At 41.2% G+C, this 19,177-nt stretch overlaps 1 protein-coding gene across 7 annotated transcripts in view; it reads left to right on the top strand.

The window, feature by feature from the left end:
- The window catches only part of LOC144755244 (uncharacterized), a 305,633-nt gene that overhangs the window by 271,962 nt on the left and 14,494 nt on the right, over positions 1-19,177 (top strand). For all 7 annotated transcript variants that reach the window (XM_078643985.1, XM_078643983.1, XM_078643981.1 and 4 more), the window contains 3 exons: positions 1,997-2,026; positions 6,414-6,443; positions 9,495-9,524. In XM_078643985.1, the coding sequence (XP_078500111.1) occupies positions 1,997-2,026; positions 6,414-6,443; positions 9,495-9,524 (90 nt within the window). The remainder of the gene's footprint in view (positions 1-1,996; positions 2,027-6,413; positions 6,444-9,494; positions 9,525-19,177) is intronic.

Below are 19,177 nucleotides of genomic sequence, written 5' to 3'. Positions count from 1 at the left end.
CATCCCTGCAACGTACATAGCACCGAGTCAAGTGTTCTCAGGCCAGGGCCCCTCTGTCCATGCAGAGTGCCGGAGGGGGCCACTGCAACGTGTGTGCTGCAGGGGCTATTCTTAGGCCACTGCTGATATGCTGGACATTGTGACCCCTCATCCCTTGGTTTGACTCTGAACAGGTGTGCTCAGCCATATTTTCTGGTTAATACTTTCACCCTAGTTTGACTATGGTGCACATTGGGGATTTTGTGTCCGTGCATGCCCACTGTACAAATCAGAGGCAGTGGGCCTGAATCTATATATATCTATCTATATATATATATATATATATATATATATATATATATATATATATATATATATAGATTCAGGCCCACTGCCTCTGATTTGTACAGTGGGCATGCACGGACACAAAATCCCCAATGTGCACCATAGTCAAACTATATATATAACTATATATATACAGCACTGCCACTCAGTGCTATTGTGTGCATCTTCAAGGGAGGATCTGCACAACAAACCCAACCTGCTCTGTCATTTTATATCAGACCTGAAGTCCTTTAAATAGAAGTGAGAAAGGGGGAGAGTTGAAGTCAAATTTGGTGAGAAGGGAATCAGTGATTGAGACAAGCCTGTGTAGTTTAGAACATGGCAAGAGACATATTTAGCCGTCTCCCCATGCTTATGTGATCAGTAAAATATCTGTCTCCTCAGGCTTATATAATTAGCAAAATATCTAATAGAGTTAATTTATTATTTCGAAAAACCAATATCATTCAGAACAGAATGTAAACAATAAGTAAAATGAGATCAAAATGAAAATAGAGTACAACAATTAACTGTGGTGTAGACCATGGACCCAAATTTGAGGGTATCCTGTTGTAATGGTGACGAAGTACCATCTCCACCACTGTGTCCGTAAATGCTGCCAATGCAAGAGATGCCAACTGGCCAGAATGCATTTCTCAATTTGATGGGCAGGTACTCCTTCAGGCCAGTGGGGAGCTTTACTTTGCTCACAGCTGGCAGGTTCAGGAACACAGTAAGGGCCACTGCACTATGTGATTTTGAGGTAGCTGCATTTTCTACATTATTAAGGATCTACCACACTTACTACTTAATCCACCATATGCTGAATAATTGGCCGATGTCAGCAGTGCCCTGAATATAGAACTGATGTTCTATGCAGGCTCATAGCCTGAATTACGGAAATACAGAAGAAATTAAAAATAATTTGACTTGTGGAGAAAGTGCTAAATCCAGAGGAGAAACCCACCAAAATGACCTCTACCATACCAATATTATGGATAACATTAATGTTGTGTAGGTTCTTGATACAGCCTATCTCTAGCAAACAGAGAATTTGATTTTTACCACACAATGCTATAACCAGAGACATCCCTCGTTTAGATCTTTACTGTTCTAGGCAAAGGGCAGTGCAATGCCCCTGATCTTCTTTGTAGAGTGTTCTGAGTTTCAGTTCTTTTTTGAGTGTGGGGGAGGTGGTCTGTCTAGGCTGCTGTTCTAAACGAAAGGGAAGTAATGCAATGTTCTACTACTCCTCGCAATCATGTTTAAGTACATAATTACACTTTTGTATTGCAGAGATTAATTTAACCCCTTGGCTGTGGCGGTAATTCTGCCACGGCGCTGGGGGGGGGAACCACGCCCTCATGAGCCATGGGTGCGCTGTGCTCATGACTGCGTGGTTCCGTCACAACTCCGCCCACTCACTAATTTGCCCGCACAGGCGGGGAATCAGTGCTGGGTGGGCGTAGCGGCCGCAACATGATGGAACCACGCCGTCATGAGCAAACGGCGCCCGTGGCTCATGACGGCGTGGTTCCATCATGATGAGGGAAGGGGTTCAATTCTTATTTTGATGTTCATTCTTGCTTAACTGAAATTGGCTCAATTACATTACAAAGTAGCACAGAGGCAGGATAAGAGCATTCGGTTGATAATTAATGGCAGTAATAAGCAATATTTTTCCTCCTAATAGGTGATCTACCACCGACAGCCAAAGCCCCTGGTAAGTGCAGCACAAAGAAAAGAAAAGAAAGAATGTGGCACAATGGCTAGGGCGGTTGAACCCAGAGCTTGAGAACCGGTTTTGAGTGTCAGCAGGGATCTCAACATCACCTTATCTTCCCGTGCCTAACAAAATGAATGTCTGTCTGTAACATAACTGGCGCCCAGGTAAAGAACTTGGATTCCTTTTGGTCGAGTGTGAGCTAAATCAAGTTAAGTACAGATTTATTTTCTAATTCGGGTTAAGTCTAAGGAGAGTAGAGAGCATAATCTAGAGTAATTCTGATTTTGACAGCCCATTAGAAAAACTTGAACAAGGACAAGTGAAGTTCCTGACTGTAACCATTCCGGGAGGGGTCTTAAGATACTCCACAAACACAGGGCGTGGTGTGTGCATGAGCAAACCGTATAGGTTGGCCATGGGATCATGGGTAGGGCAAGAGAACAGACTGTGGGTAGGTGGGAGGAAGAGGGATACACCATGCCCCCTCACAGACCAACTCCTTGTGTTGGAATAATGCTACGCCATGTGTTACAGACAGTAAGCTTCTCCTGCCTGATCTCGTTTTCTCTGTGTGTACTTGTTTATTAAGAAAACACAGAAGGCTGAAAGAAAGCTTCTCATTTCTATGGGGCATCCCACGAGTCACTGCAAATGAGGAAAAGCAAATTTGTATGTATGCATTGTCAGTAGAAGAGTACACGCACTTTTGTTTGTACGACAGGGATTTGTGAGAGTAAATTGTACCCGACACTAAAAATGCTATCTTTACATAAAAAGAGCACCTGGTATAACATGTCACAGGCGAATAATGTCAGTGTCTGCAATGGAGTGCCACCTGTTATAATTTATATTTTCATACAAAGCTGTAATAATATAATGTTACTTTAATTCCTAACAGGTTTGTTAGGTTCAATGCCTAAACCCTCTTGTAAGTGCCGCATTCAGTGAATAAATGAATTCAGGAACATTTTGAAGATGTCCCAGGACTTAACTTTCAGTAGAGACTAGCACAGACTGTGGACAGGATTGAGTCTCTGAAATCTGTTTGGGTATATTCATTTAGCATTTGCAAACATGATAGTGTATGTCTATCAGTTGGTTCGGCAAGTTGACACCGTACACAGTTGTAGACGGAGGAGGGGGCACACTGCCTGGAATACCAGTACACAACTGGCCCAGAAGCATTCAGGGAAATACATTGTATACTAACACTCACTTTAGTTGAAAGTGTTTAGTTTATCACTATTCCTGGTGCAGCCAGTGTTGGGTATCTCTCAACAAGTGTTTCTGGATATTTGTCCTACTGATGTAGACAAGAAAAACTAGGGGGTGCGGGAGGGATGCTGCTTACGCCCTTCTCAGATTCCTGCACCATTCACAGAGTGTAGGTGCATCCCAGATTTTGTCGGCCCAACAACTCACCAAGGAGTCAGTCACATAAGGAGAAGGGATCACCCTTCCTGACATACCAACTCACAATTCACGCGGATGTATTGTGGTAAATGCAGTATATGATTACACTCACTTGAGTCGAAAATCTTCAGCTTTCACCATTGTTGAAGGGCAAGCATACTGATACACATCCCTGACTGGGGAAACGGCCACTGCAATGCGGCCATTTCCACGCATAACCATAACCACGCATGCATTACAACGCATGCGTGGTTACAACAAATAGCCTTTACCACCCATACCTTTAGTACGAGATACATAGGAAAAGCATATGTGTTAAAGGAAAACAAATAATAAGGGGGGACATTGAGGGGTCTCCCCCCCCAAAAAAAAAAATAAGTATAAGAAAGGGGATTTGGGGGCACCCCCCAAAAAACGCCCCTCTTCCGTCATTTTAAGATAAAGAAAAAAAAGATGTGGAGGCAATTGGCGTTGTTAGAGGAAATGGAAAGACACTTCCGCTCCTCTTAACGACATGCAACGTCACCTCGGAAGATCATGGAGAGGCGAGGTAAGGGGGAATGAGGGGGTGGTGTTGCACAGGAGGTAAATTTAAAGTGTACATTTTTAGGGTTATTTTGAAGGTATCTGAGATATCCTTTAACATGAAAATGCCATTAACATGCATAGTTTAACAACGAAAATAATTGTAAAAGTATGCATGCAAAAGGCATTTTCGTGGTAAAGAAAATGCGTGGTGGTGGCCTTCGCATTGTAACGCATGCATGGTAAAGGCCTGCGTTACAATGGAATGCATTGTAAAGTCATTCAATCCACTGACTGCCTTTACAATGGTGAACACTAAAGATATACAATTGAAGTGAATGTTATGAATCACTGCATTTAATGCAATACATTTGGGCAAATTGTGGCTGGTATGCCAGACAGTGTGATCTCTCTTCCCTTGTTTTACTGTACACAGTTGTGTTCAGCTATATTTGGATTTAGGGTGCATCCCACAACATGGGGACTGCAAGCCTAGTGTTACGCCACTGCTTTTATGCAAGGCAGTGGGATCCCTCCTCGCCTGTTCTAACTGTACAAAGTTGTGTTCAGCCATATTTGTTGGTCATACTTTCACTCTATTTTGACTGTAGTCCATATTGGGTGTTTGGAGTTGGTGCATGCCTACTGTACAAATCTGAGAAAGTGGGGCTGAATCCAGATATCCAGCACTGACAATCAATGTGCATCTTCAAGGAAGGATCTGCACAACAACCCCAGCTTGCTCTGTCATTTTATATCAGACCTCAAGTCCTTTAAATAGAAGCTGGAAGTGGGGTGAGTTGATGTGAAATTAGGTAAGGAGGGAATCAGCGATCGAGAGAAGCCAGTGTAGTTTACGTCCTGGGAAGAGACATATTTATTTATCTCCCCAGGCTTATGTAATCTGTAAAATATCTGTCTTCCAAGGCTTATGTGATTAGCAAAATATCTGTCGCCCCAGGTTTATGTAATTAGTAAAATATCTAAAAGAGTTCTTTTATTGTATTGAAAAACCTATATCATATAGAACAGAATGTTAAGAATAAGTAAAATCAGATCATAATGAAAATAGAGTACAACATTTAACCCACAACTGTGGTGTAGGCTATGATCCTAGTTTAAAGTTTGGCAGGGGGTACCCCGTCATGAAGGTGACAAAGTGCTCTATCCGCCAATCTAAAGGTCCGCTTGCCTCATTTAGAGACAGTAGGAATTCAAAATATTGACAACCGTGACCTCTCCATCTCTGCTCCCAACATATACCACAGATGGCCTAACAGGCTAAGGGCTAGTGGAGGTTTTGCCAATTCTTGTGTGCGATGAAATAGCAAGATTTCACTGCCAGTCACCACCAGGTAAAACCTGGTGTTAAAGACTCATTAAAGACTGCAAAATGCCCTGTAAGCCATGGGAGACAATTTCCGTGGTAAGGGGGCATTGCATTTTTATTTTTGACAACAAAAGCATACTTTATAATTTAATTCTGGATAATGGAAAACATTAATGAATGTTTTCAGGAAAGCTATGTCATATTGACAGAGCCTTCCTTCAAACATTCATTGAATTGACAGGAACCACTGTGACGGTGAATCATGCCAAATGCAGGAGATGCCCAATGGCTTAACGGCATCTATAAATTTGGTGGGAAAATACTCCCTCAGGCCAGTGGAGTACTTTACTTTGCTTAGAGCTGGCATGTTCATGAAAATAGCAAGGGCAAGGACACTGAGGTCGCTGTATTTTCTTCATAATTAAGGATCTACCCCACTTACGACTTAATCCACCATATACTTAACAATTGACAAATGTCATAAAAAAACAATCCAGTTCCCTGAATATGGAACTTCTTTTCATGCAGACTAGGGCCTGAATTGCAGAAATAGAGAACAAATTAAGAAAAATATGACTTGTGGAAAAAGTGCTAAATCCTGAAGCGAATACCCAAACATAATTTCATTTACCATACCAATATTATGGATAACATCTATGTCATGTGGTCTCTTGCTAGAGCCTTTTTTCTAGCAAACAGAGAATTAGATTTTACCATACAATGCTATAACCAGTCACAGTCCTGTTTCATACCTCTACTGCTCTGGTCAAGGGTTTCACAATAGCCATGATCATCTTTGTGGAGTGTTCCGATTTACTGGTAATTTTTGCAAGTGTATGGGGAGTGTCTGTCTAGGCTGCTGTTCTAAACAAAAGGGACAACATATGATTTTCCATTACTCTTAGCAATCATGATCAAGTACATAATTGCACTTTCATATTGCAGAGATTCATAATAAATCTTAATTTGATGATTATTCTTGCTTAACTGAAAAAAATGTCTCAATGACATTACAAAGTAGAACAAAGGCAAGATGAGAGCATTAAGTTGATTAACTGATTTTTTCTTAATTTTATAATTAGTGGCTTTAATAGGCAATATGTTTCTTTCTAATAGGTACTCTACCCCCAACACCTAAAAACCCAGGTAAGTGCAGAACATAGAGATTAATTCATATCAAGAACAGATTTATTTTTGCATTGGGGTTAAATCTAAGGAGAGTAGATTGCATAATCCAGAATAATTCCGATTTTAACAAGTCATTATAAATACCTGAACAAAGGGAGGTTCATGACTATAGCCATCTTTGTAGGGGTCTTCAGATACTTTACAGAAACAAGGCATGGTCTTTGTGTGAGCAAACCTTGTCATTTGTTAGCCCTGGAATTGCAGCAAGGTTTGTGCATATATTTCCGTTGCTTCGCTTTAGAAGGGGATTATGCTAATAACACACAAGCACACTAGCCTACCCTAAAGGACAAGAGAACAGTCTGTGGGTAGGTGGGGAAAAAGAGGGACACATCATACCTACTCCCAGAGTAAACCCCTCGCGTTGGGCTAAGGCTACCCCATGTCTTCTAGACTTTAAGTATCTCCTGCCTGTCCTGGTTTTTTCTGTGTGTACTCGGCAATAAGGAAACATAGAAGTCCAAAGGGACACTCCTCATTTATAGACAGTGGTGGCTGGTGACATTTGAAAGTGGTGAGGGGTAAAGGTTGTGGCTGAGTGCATTGTGGTGAGCGAGTGCGCATGAATGGCATAAGGGGAGTTCAGGGGGGGTTTCCCCCCCAACAACATTTTGAAAAAAGCATGGGCAAATGGTGCATTTTCAAGCAAATTTGAGAAAGCAAGAAGGTTAAAGTAATTGTGAAAGTGTAGTTATGACATCAATAAGGATATCACATATGATAATAACATAGCCAGCTGCTCATTCAAAATAACCACAGAACCTCATAATAGACTTTGAGATAACAATGTGAGCACCTCACAGCTTTATTTATTGATACACCTTTATGAAGTAAATCTACTGAGGAAATACAAGCTATAGTGATTTGTCGGATTGGACACAGTGACATAGCAAAGAATAAACATTAAAGGGTAGTAGGGCATCCTACAAGGCACTGTTTGTCTCCTTGAGAGCAACTAATGGCAAAGTAAACATTAGACAGATTGAAATCAGGCATACACCAGTGATTTCAGTGTCTCCAATATCTGTGCAGCAGAGGAGGAACAGCTGAGCAGGTCACAAACTAAAAGCATTCAAGAAATATTAGGATTAACATAGTGTTCTCTTTTTGTGACAAAATCAGCATATCTGTCTTTAATAGCTGCAAAACATTTCAATGAATACAGTGTAGTATTCTCTTAACAATGTCTCTCTATATAGAAAGCATTGCTAAAGAATTCAGCTTTTCCTCAGTCATGGTGTTCCTCAGGAATGTCTTAATTCTGTTTAAAGTGGAAAAACATTGTTCTGACTCTGCTTTTGTCAATCAAGTGGTAATTACTATTTTAAAAAAAGCCACTCTCTCTTTAGGTAACTTTTCCATATCAGGATTTTTAATTAAACCAAGCAAAAAACATGGCACCAGTGGTCTCCTGATACACATGCATTATGTACAGTACAGTAAATTCAGTTGTTTGATCCTCTTTTTTTACCGTAGGATAAGCTTCCACATTCAGGGCTTGCTCAATGAAGCAAGTGTCATATTTTGAAAAACGATCCCTCTTTAGTGATGTGGTACTCCCCAAATGCTTTGGAAAGCAAAAACTTTATTTTGCATGCACAACTATAGTGTCACATATCTCCTATGCAATTTGGACCAGACTGCTGATGTTTTTTCTGTGTTTTGAGAAACTAGAATTGTTTAGCAGTCTCTGGTCAATCACTTCCCTGACTTCATGCTGGTGACAAACTGACTGGTAACTCTTTGCACAAAGAAAGTATATTTTTTGTAGTCTTGTAACTAGATGTATAATGTCAACATGAGGCATTACTAAAGCACCATCATAGCTTTGTTCAATACGTTTTTGTTTTTAAGGCTGCTCAGAAATAATCAAATTCATTTTATGATGTATAGCTTCAGTAATGGTTTCTGCACTAGTCTCTTAAATTTGTAAAACCATAGAACCTCTCCAAAACTTTACTTGCATGGTCAAGGCACTGAAAGATTAATTTGGTCTGTGTTATTGGCCATGTCAGTGGTGTCACCAGTCTAAATAGTCACATTGTCTGTGTTTTTCAACTGTTGGAGTTCATTTTGATTCATTTTAGAGGTACCCATAAGACTGTAGCATTTGTTAAAATGTGCTTCCTTTTCACTGTGCTTGCTGTTAAATCTACAAGGCCTCTGAATATACCTGAATTTAAGGAACTTTCAGATTTATCATGCCCTAGTAAGGGCAGTACAAAAGCACCACAGAAATTAATACAATCAATTATTTTTGACAGTATGTGCCTATTCCTCTTATCTGCTTGATTATGTTTCTTTATTAATTTGCAGTATGTGTTACTTATGTGGGCTTCAATCAGTGTGTCCCCCAACATTCTCAGTCTTGTCAGGTTTTCCATATGGAGTCTCGTGTGTGCATGCTTCTTTATTTTATCCCAAAAGACACACACATGATGCAATGCAGAACTAATCAAACACCCCCCTACACCGTCAAGTTATCTGGGTTAAAATCCATCGTCAGGTCCTCTCTCAAGCAGAAACAAGTATCCTTGTACTGGTTTCATGGTATCATCCCTCATCAGTTAGGCTAGTTTGAATCCAGTGGCACAGTGAGAATAGGACAGGCTGAATAAGAAAAATATATTGTTGAGTGTTGACAGCGTTTACATTTATTATGTTTACATTTAATAGAGGGCCAAATTATTACTGGAGCAACGCCCAATCACCCTAAGACAGAAACCTCTCCTGTTTATATGGAGCATCATACAAATCACTACAAGTGTGGAAAATCTCCTTTTTTAATGCATGGGCAGAAGAAGGAATTATGCACATTTGTTTGTACAAAAGGATTCTGTAAATGAAAATTGCTCGCCACGCCAAAAATGTTATCATTGGGTAGGAAGAGAACCTGGTATAACATGTCATGGGATAATAATGACAATTTCTGCGATGGGGTGCCATGTGTTATAATTTATATCTTTATAGGAAGGCGTAACAATATAATGTTGTTTTTCTTCTTCACAGGTGTGTTAGGCTCAACGCCCAAACCCTCAGGTAAGTTCATCATACAGGAATTAAATAAATACAAGAACCTTTTAAAAATGTTCCAAGACTGAACTTTAAGTAGAGACAAGCACAGGCTGTCGACATAAAGGGTCTCTGAAATCTCATTATCTATATTCATTTAACAATTACAAATAAATCCGTGCATGTCTATACGTTGGTTCATAAGCTGAGACTGAACACTGTTGTATATGGAGGAGGAAGAACACTGCCTGGCATACCAGCACACGACTGGCCCAGAAGCATTATGGAGAATGCTGTGTATAATAACACTCACTTGTGATGAAAGGCTTTAGTTTTCACTATTGCTTGTGCTGCTAGTGCTGTGCATCTCTCGACATGTGTTTCAGTATATTTGACCTACTTTAGTAGACAAGAAAAGCTGGTGGGTGCTGGAAATGCTGCTTATGTCCTTCTCATATTTCCACACCACTTGCAGAGCGTAGGTGAATCCCAGATCTTGTCAGCCCAACAGCTCACCAAGGAGCCAATCACACAAGGAAGAGGCATGACCCTGCCAGTCATACCATTACACAATACACCCACATGCTTTGCTGCAAATGCAGTATAATATTACACTCACTTGAGTTGAAAGTTTTCAGTTTTTAACATTGTTGAATAACAAGCATCCTGAAAAATGTGTCTTGAGATACACAGTACTGACTGCACCAAAAATGGTGAACATTAAAGGCTTTAAATTGAAGTGAGTGTTATGAATCCATGCATTTAACACAATGCCAGGCAGTGTGATCCCTCTTCCATTGTTTTTACTTTACACAGTTGTGTTCAGCCATATTTGGAATTAGGGGGCTCCTGCACAGCGGGCACTGTGGGGCCTATTGTCATGCCACTGCTAGTATGCCAGGCAGTGTGATTCCTCCTCCCTTGTTTTGACTGTACACAGTTGTGTTCAGCCATATTTGTTGGTCGATACCATCAACCTACTTTAACTTCAGTCAATATTGGTGATTTGTTGCTGGTGCCTGCCCAGTGTACAATTCTGAGGCCGGGGAATTGAATCCAGATTTACTTCATTGACACTTAGTGCCATTGTGCACATCTGCAAGGGGAGGATCTGTACAACAAACCTAGTCTGCTCTGTCATTTTATATCAGACCTCATGTCATCCAAATAGAACAAGAGGGGGTTGAGTTGATGTGAAGTTAGGTGAGGAGGTAATCAGTGATTGAAATAAGCCTGTGTAGTTTATGTCATGGTAAGAGACATATTTAGCCATCTACAAAGGCTTATGTAATCAGTAAACTATCTTTGTCTCCAAGCTTATATAATCAGAAAAATATCCAATAGAGTTAATTTGTTATATTGAAAAACCTATATCATCAAAACAAATTGTAGAGAACAAGTAAAATCAGATCATAATTAAAATGGAGTACAACAATCAACCGAAAACTGTGGTGTAGACTATGGGACCAATGTAAAGTTTGAAAGAGAGGGTACTCCATTGTGTGGGTGACGAAGTACCCTATCAGCCAAACTGAAGGCCCACTCACCTCATTTATAGACAAAAGGGCATTCAGTATGTTGACAATGGGGACCACTCCACCACTCCATCTGTGCTGCTGACATACACCTCAAACGGCCTGACAGAGTTAGGGATGTCAGAGGTTTGGCCAATTTTCCATCCAGTTTATTTACAGTAGGCAAGGAAATATCAAGATTTACCACAGTCACCACCAGGTGAAACCTGGGTGTGAAGGGTAGTGAAACTGAAAAATGCCTTGCATGCTGTACGAGAAAATTCCCATGGTGAAGTGGTCATTGCTCTTTTTATTTTACTTCCCACTTCCCACTTTGGGATTTAGTTTTTGAAAAGAAAAAGAAAACATTGAATGTTTGCTGGAAGTCTCTTTCATGTTGACAGAGCCGCCCATTAACTTTCAGTCCATTAACAGGAACCAACATAACGTGAACCTGCCAATTCAATAGATGTCTGTTGGCCATCAGACATCTCTAAATCCTGTGGGCATGAACTCCCTCAGGCATTCTACCTGGCCTGATCTTTTTTGTGTGTACTTGCACAATTCTGAAAAGCTGAACGCCGAATGGAAGCTCATTTTTATTCTGGGGAATTGCACAAGACACTACAAAGTAGGAAATCTGCCTTCTGAATGTATAGGCAGAAGAAGAGAACATTCCACATGTTTGTACAAAAGAACTCTTTGATATAAAATATTTTTTATGTACTATTGAAATTTTCTTTAAGGGACTGTTTATTTCTTGACCTCAATCCCTCTTCGATTCTATCTATAGTATTAGGATTTTTCTGTGACCCACCTGTTTTAGGTTAATATTATCATTAGGACTACATTAATGCCCCTTTGTTATCCTACTTATGATTCGTCCACTGTCCTGGTACCCTTTCTCCTCTATTTACTATTTATCTTATCACTCTCCCTTACTATTCAAATTCTGATTTAAGCCTCTCCTCTCCCTCCTCTCCCTCCTCCCGTCCCCTGTTTCTACGCATCCTTATTACACAGGTCTTTTCCCCTCTTTCCCGGTTTCACTACTCTCATAATGGAACCTACAGGCACTCACACCTAAAAAATCATCTACCCTCCCAAACTCACCAAAAAATCAGCCAAACGCTTCAAACACAACTTTTTAAATCTCACCCAGAAACGCCCTTTGCTGACCCTTACTTCACACCACATAATGGAATTACGACCACTGATATCATTTTCCTCACTAGACGTAGATCCCAATGGAGGAAAGCTTTCCTAGCCTTATTCTCAATCTCCTCATCGAAGAAATCAGCGCACAGTCTCATGATCTACACTGCTTCATCACAGTTCTTCCACGCCACAGCCACCTTCACAATCTACAACAACGGAATTATTTTCATTCAATCCACAGACCGCAGTCTAAATCTGTTTGATAACATCTTCTCCACTATAAAAGATTATGTGTCTAATCCTCCTACCTCCTCCCAACTTACCCAACTGACCCAATCTCCCAACATTCCGGCCACCACCTCCCCTAACCTCCTTGCTACCTTCCCATCCCCTACCCCCCTTCCATCCTTGAGCGCTGCTCCTCACTCCTCCCTCAACCTCTCTCTATCACCTTCCAGCACCCCCCACTCTCTTCCCCTAACCCTCTCACGCCTCCAACCTACTCTACCTTATCTTCTAATTCACCTCTTGCACAATTTCTCAGGCTTCCCACTATGTCCACAGCCCCTTTCACTTCTTGTCCCTCTTCCCCCACCATCCCTCCCCCTACCGCCCCCCTATCTCATAACAACCCCTTAGTCCTCCCTCTACCCTGTATCACTTCCGTTCACGCTCCCTATACAGTAGTCGTCCCATCTCTGGCTCTGAACGGTGACCATTCCCCTCCTATTGAAACCCCCCAAGAACCCTGCACAGTAGTTGTCCCTCCTCTGGCTCCAAACAGAGACCATTCCCCTCCCATTAATTCCCCCCAAGAACCCTCCACAGCTGTCGATCCCTCTCTTGCTCCAAACAGAAACCATTCCCCTCCCACTGAATCCCCTCACGCACCCGGCACAGTAGTCGTTCCACCTCTGACTCCAAGTTGTGACCTCTCTCTTCCCAATAATATTCCAACCATCATACCTCTCCTCCCTTCATTAGCCATTTCCAGTTCCCTTACACCTTTGCCTTCAATGTGCACTACTTTCCATTCATCACCGCCCCCCCTTCCCCACCTGTACCTTCATCTGATCTCACTCCTAACCGAGTCACTCAGCCCCAATCCCAACCCTCTTGTCACTCCAACACCAACGCCTCTTCTGTTCCAATCTTCACCTTGAATAAGATTAGGATTACTCTACCTCAAATCAAAGATGATCTCCATTCCTTCAAAGTTATTTTTTAAACAACTCAGGAACCCTTTACCCCCTAAAGCTTCGTCACCCTACAAACCCCTCACCCATCCCCCTCCTCCTTGCAAACAGAACCCTCCCTATTGGACATCTATCCCCTCACGTAACTCTATCACCCGTCCTCATCTCAGCGTCAACCCTCTCTCTTCGTACGACATAAGCTCTCTCCTACACTCATATGATATTGCACCCCTGACCCATGCAGCCCCCACATATCTTCCCTTCCCTACTATTCCTCTCAATCCCCACAGGTCCTCCAAACAGAATGATAGAGGTATCGTTCCTGATAATCTAAAAAAGTCTCACTCACTCCCGACCCCTCTTCCTCCCTCATCACTCCTCGGCTTAAATGCACTTTTCTGAACTGCAGATCGGCCCCCAGACATGCCTCAGACATTGCAGACCTCATCATCGCACATGACCTAGACTTGATCATACTCACCAAAACTTGGTTATCAGACTCCTCCTCACCACTCATTGACATTCTAGTTCCCCCTAACTACCATATCATTAGGCTAGACGGGATTGGCAAAACAGGGGGTGGACTTGTGTGTATTCACCGTAGCAATCTTGCAATCAATAGAGCCAGTTCACCTCTATTCTCCTCCTGTGAGTACCTTTGTCTTGATATCATCAGCGAAGCTAACCCTGTTTGCTCCCTACATATTCTCTACCATCCTCCAGGAGACAACCTCACCTTTTCTGAGCACCTCATGGATCTGATCACAACGAACACTGGACGTCATCATACACAGATTTTCCTGGGGGATTTCAACCTTCATTGGAACGACCACAACAACTCTTTAGTCAATTGTCTCAAAAACATCCTCATTGACCTAGACCTCACACACATTTGCAACAGCCCCACCCACGACAAAAGCTCTATCCTGGATCTTATCATCTCCAAAGCTGACGCTATCCAACTCGAGTCAATCCAACCCTGTGACTGGTCTGACCACTTCATTATCAATTACTTCATTATTGAAAAAATCAAGCTCATTCCTGCTCAATTCCCAGACCTAAGGTCTGGAAGAGAGATCTGAAGAAACTCAACCCCAACTCTCTACCCTCCCTCAACCACAATCTTCTCTTACCTCCCATTGGCGTTGTTGACGTACAGGTCCTTACCGATCACTACCTCAATTCGATGTCCTCTATTATCAACGCAGCTGCCCCCCTTCAATTAAAGGATGTTTCTTCAAAAATCTCTAAACCATGGTATGACGGATTTCTGAATGATGACAGACGAGCGATGAGACAGGCAGAACGTAATTGGAGATCTGTCCCATCTGCTTTGCACCTCAAAACACTTAAGAAAAAAAGAAACGCTTACTTCAGAAAAATGAAACGCTTGAAAACTGCTTTCTTTAGCCTCCAGCTTGATCAAGCAAAAAAAACGACCAAAAAAACTGTTCGAGTTAATAAAAACCCAATCCAGAGATGTCCCTCAATCTCTTTCAAACACCTCTAATGCACTGCCGTCATGTGAAGAATTCTCTTCCTTCTTTAACTTAAAGACAGACAACATTGAGAATGACCTCCTTATTGATCTAAATCTCTACTCTACCGCACATAATAAAATGCCCATTGAGTTAAAAAACAATGCTTCGTGGTAATCCTTTGAAATGTATTCAGAAGAAAATATTGCCAAGATTCTCAGCACACTGAAGCCCTCCAATCACCTCAATGACCCTCTACCCGCAAACGCCGTAAAGGACTTTATACCATTACTTCTCCCCCTTTGGACCAAAATCATTAATAGCTCACTTCAACAAGGATGCATCCCGGATTCCCTCAAAGTGGGACAGGTTTCGCCCATTTTAAAGAAACCCGCAGCTGACCCCTCTGAACTTAACAACTATCGCCCTATCACCAATATCCCTACACTAGCCAAACTACTAGAAAAATGCGTGCACCTTCAACTGACTAAACACATCAAGCACTTTCACCTCCTCAACCCATACCAATCAGGCTTCCGAGCAGGCCACAGTACTGAATCTGCCATGACCCACATTATTGATGATGCACTTCAAATACTGGATCAGAATGGTTCCTGCCTCCTCATACTACTCGATCTCTCCTCAGCCTTCGATACGGTCAAACATGAGAATCTTCTTGATCTGTTGAATCTCAGAATGGGTATCTCAGGGACAGTTCTCAATTGGTTCACCTACTTTCTGCACAACAGGACCCAAAAACTCAAAATTAACAACACTATGTCCTCTCCAGTTCCTGTCACTCTGGGTGTCCCTCAAGGATCCTCCCTCTCGGATGTATGACGTTACAACGCATGCTTTTACCACGCATGCTGTTACAACGCAGGTTTTACTACGCATACCATTACAACGCATAGCGCTTTGGGGTGCTGGATAGGGTTTAATTTACTATTCCAACTCCAGTCCCCGTGGATACTAGGGTAGGTGTTGGATAGTAAATTTAATCTATTCCCTATCCTAGAGAGCCCCCCAGCGCAATGCGTTGTAATGGTTTTCGTTGTAAAGCCTGCGTTGTAATAGCACTGCATGGTAAAAGTTGCGTTGTAAAGGATGTTTCCCTCCCTCTCCCCTACTATGTTTAATCTAGTCATGGAACCACTTACCGCACTACTCCAAGCATCCAATGTCCAATTCCACATGTACGCTGATGACACCCAACTCTACCTCAAAATAAACACCGTCGACGACATCAAATTACTCAACACAACGCTTAGGAACACACAGACCTGGCTAGCAGAGAATCACCTCAAACTTAACGCGTTAAAAACAGAATTCCTCCTAATAGCACCTCCCACCAAAGTCCACATCATTCAGCCCTGGCTCAATCATCTCACTGCTCTCAACGTTCAACCTACTATTGTGGACTCCGTGAAATCTTTAGGCATAACCCTCGACTGTAATCTCAACATGCAACATCACATCAGCAATGCAACGAAGGGAGCTAATTTCCACATCAACACATTGTGTAAATTGAAACCTTTCCTTCCTCCCAAGGATTTCAAAACTGCAGTCCAAGCCTTGGTCATCCCAAGAGTGGAATATGGCAGTGCTGCACTCTGTGGTCTCCCCCTATCATCTATAGCACCATTAAAAGCCTCTATTAATGCTGCAGCCAGACTTATCACAGGCTCAAAAAAAAGGTCACACACCAACTCTTGATCTAAAAGCTTTAAACTGGCTGCCCTACGAAGCCAGAATACATCTGAAAATCGCCTGTATGACCCACAAAGCTTTACACCACAATTCCCCCAGTTATCTCACACAGAAACTGACAATATCTGGTGGATCAAGAGCGACAAGAAGCGCAGACAATCTTTTTTTTAAACCTAAGAGATTCCACAAGAAAAAAAACTACAAACGCTCCTTTTCAGGAATGGCGCCCAGGATATGGAATGCCCTCCCTCCAGAAATCAGACTTATCTCATCTACAGCATCCTTCAAAAAAGATGTAAAAGCTCTCCTCCTAGCCAAATTTACATGAACTCTGACTATTGTATTCTGGTAACTGAATACTTTCCTCCTTAGACTATTTTGATTGTATTTTTGTATGTTATCTGGAAACTCAATACTTTCTTCATGAGACTATTTTATATTGTATTTTGTATGAATACTGACCTCCTGCATCTTTTCCTCCATACATTGTTTTTTCTTTATGTTGTAACCATTTACATCTTTTTTATCAATCGTTTTTGTTTAATCTTTAGTCATTTGCACGTTTAGTCACACTCTGTAAAGCGCTCTGAAATCCGTAAGGATCTTGTTCGCGCTCTATAAAACTTTCAAAATAAAATAAATAAATGAATCACAGGATAATAATGGATATGTCGGCAATAGAGATCAGTGAGTTATAATATTTTTATATAAAGCAATAGCAAACTAATGCTATTTTTATACTAAAGAAGTTTGTTAGGCTCAACACCCAAATCCTCTGGTAAGTGCAGCATACAGTGAACAAATCAATCCAAGAAAATGTTTAAGATCTCCCGGTACTGCATTTTAAGTAGAGACAAGTGCAGGCTGTTGACAGGATTAATTGAGTCTCTGCATTTTACGTCACTGCAAGAGACATTGTGTAGTGGTCACCCCAGGCCTTTGTAATCAGTAGAATATCTAATAGAGGTAATTTGTTACGTTGAAATCCTGTACAATTTGGAACAGAGTGACAAAAAAACAAGTAAAATCAATTCATAATGAAAATTGAGGCAAATGTTGTCATAGGTTTTAGCCAACCTGCCTTTACAAAAGGGCTACAAAAATTATTTACTCATGGTTGCCTAATATTGTCCATATAGCCTTTTTAAAAAGTAAGGGGTTTCTAGAAATAAAATTCATATTCACACGTTGAATGGGCTTAACCGTCTCAAGTTTAGCTCTTTAGATACAGTTCTTATACATTTGATGAATTACACATTAAATCATTTGCTTCTCCTTTCTTAACAATAATCTATTGCCTCAGGAATACCACATATTTCACCCTTATTGAACACAGCATTTAGTAAAAAGCTTCTTTGTTACAGTATTTTTGGCCAAACAAAAAATAATGTCCCGATGATTTAATAGTCTGGTGACACAAGCAACACATTCAGATTGAATAGGACCTTGCAAGTTAACCACCTGAGAGTTGTAGAATTGGAGAATAAAACAATTGTAACCTTAAGGATTCATAATTAACCTTAGAAGATAGATTTTAGTAGACCTGGCAGCCTTAGGGTGGTCTTAGCCTAACTTTTTGCCTGTCTCTCTCCATTTTTCTGATCTCGTTTTAGCTGTCTTTAGGACTTTGCGCACTTGAACAAAGCTAAAAACTTCTAAGGTCCTTGTGCTCTCTCCCCTAACCATGGTAATATTGGTTCATCCCCTACTGGCATATTTTATTTACTTATAGGTCCATGGTAAAGAACACTCCTTGTGCCCAGGGCCTGTAAATGAAATGCTACTAATGGGCCTGCAGCACTGATTGGGCCATCAATATACGTTGCCCCTTAACCATGTGTCAGGCTTGTCTCTGCAGAGCCTCTGTGTGCAGTTTCTCACTGCCATTTCGACCTGGCAAGTAAACCCTCTTGCCAGGCCTAAACCGTCCTTTTTCATACATATATGAAACCCCTAAGCTAGACCCTGTATAACCACAGGGCAGGGTGCAGTGTATTGAAAAGGCAGGGTAGGTACCTTTACATTTAACATGTCTAGGTAGTGAAAAGCTCCCAATTTCATGTTTCACTACTGAAAGGCCTTTCTCTCCCATAGGATAACATTAGTATTACCTTATTACAAGTGTAATGCCCAATTGTGAAGAGGTGGAATTTTCAAGTATAGTGTCATTGAACTCACAATTTAAAATCCCATTGGATTTAAAATTCCAGTTTAGCAAATGCCACTTTAAGAAAGTTACAAAAACCTATAGGGGTTAAGCCCAAAGGACCGGGCCAGGTAGAGCTATTCAAAATTCAGAACACAAAACAATGAACCCGGCTCCGTACTGCCATACACTCCTACTACTCATGGAGTAACGAACAGGTAACTCTTTTATCTGTCCGAATGGAATTTTTATTGGAACATTCCTGTTTCTTTAAAAGTTAATCAAAAAAAATGTTGGGGACTGAAAAAGAAACATAGACATCAAATTCACACATGAATTTACATGTATATACAATTCACAGTAACATACACTTAAAGACAAAAATGGACATAGAAACTGTGAAAAAATTATTAGCAACAGCTTGCAACATGACAAAATCAGCAAATGAATTCATGCATTAATCTGATGCAAAACACAT

The sequence above is a fragment of the Lissotriton helveticus genome, chromosome 5_1, assembly GCF_964261635.1.
Source record: "Lissotriton helveticus chromosome 5_1, aLisHel1.1, whole genome shotgun sequence".
In the NCBI taxonomy this organism is placed as follows: Eukaryota; Metazoa; Chordata; class Amphibia; order Caudata; family Salamandridae; genus Lissotriton; species Lissotriton helveticus.
The sequence above is the reverse complement of the archived record's forward strand: the minus strand, read 5'-3'. Positions and strand labels throughout refer to the sequence as shown.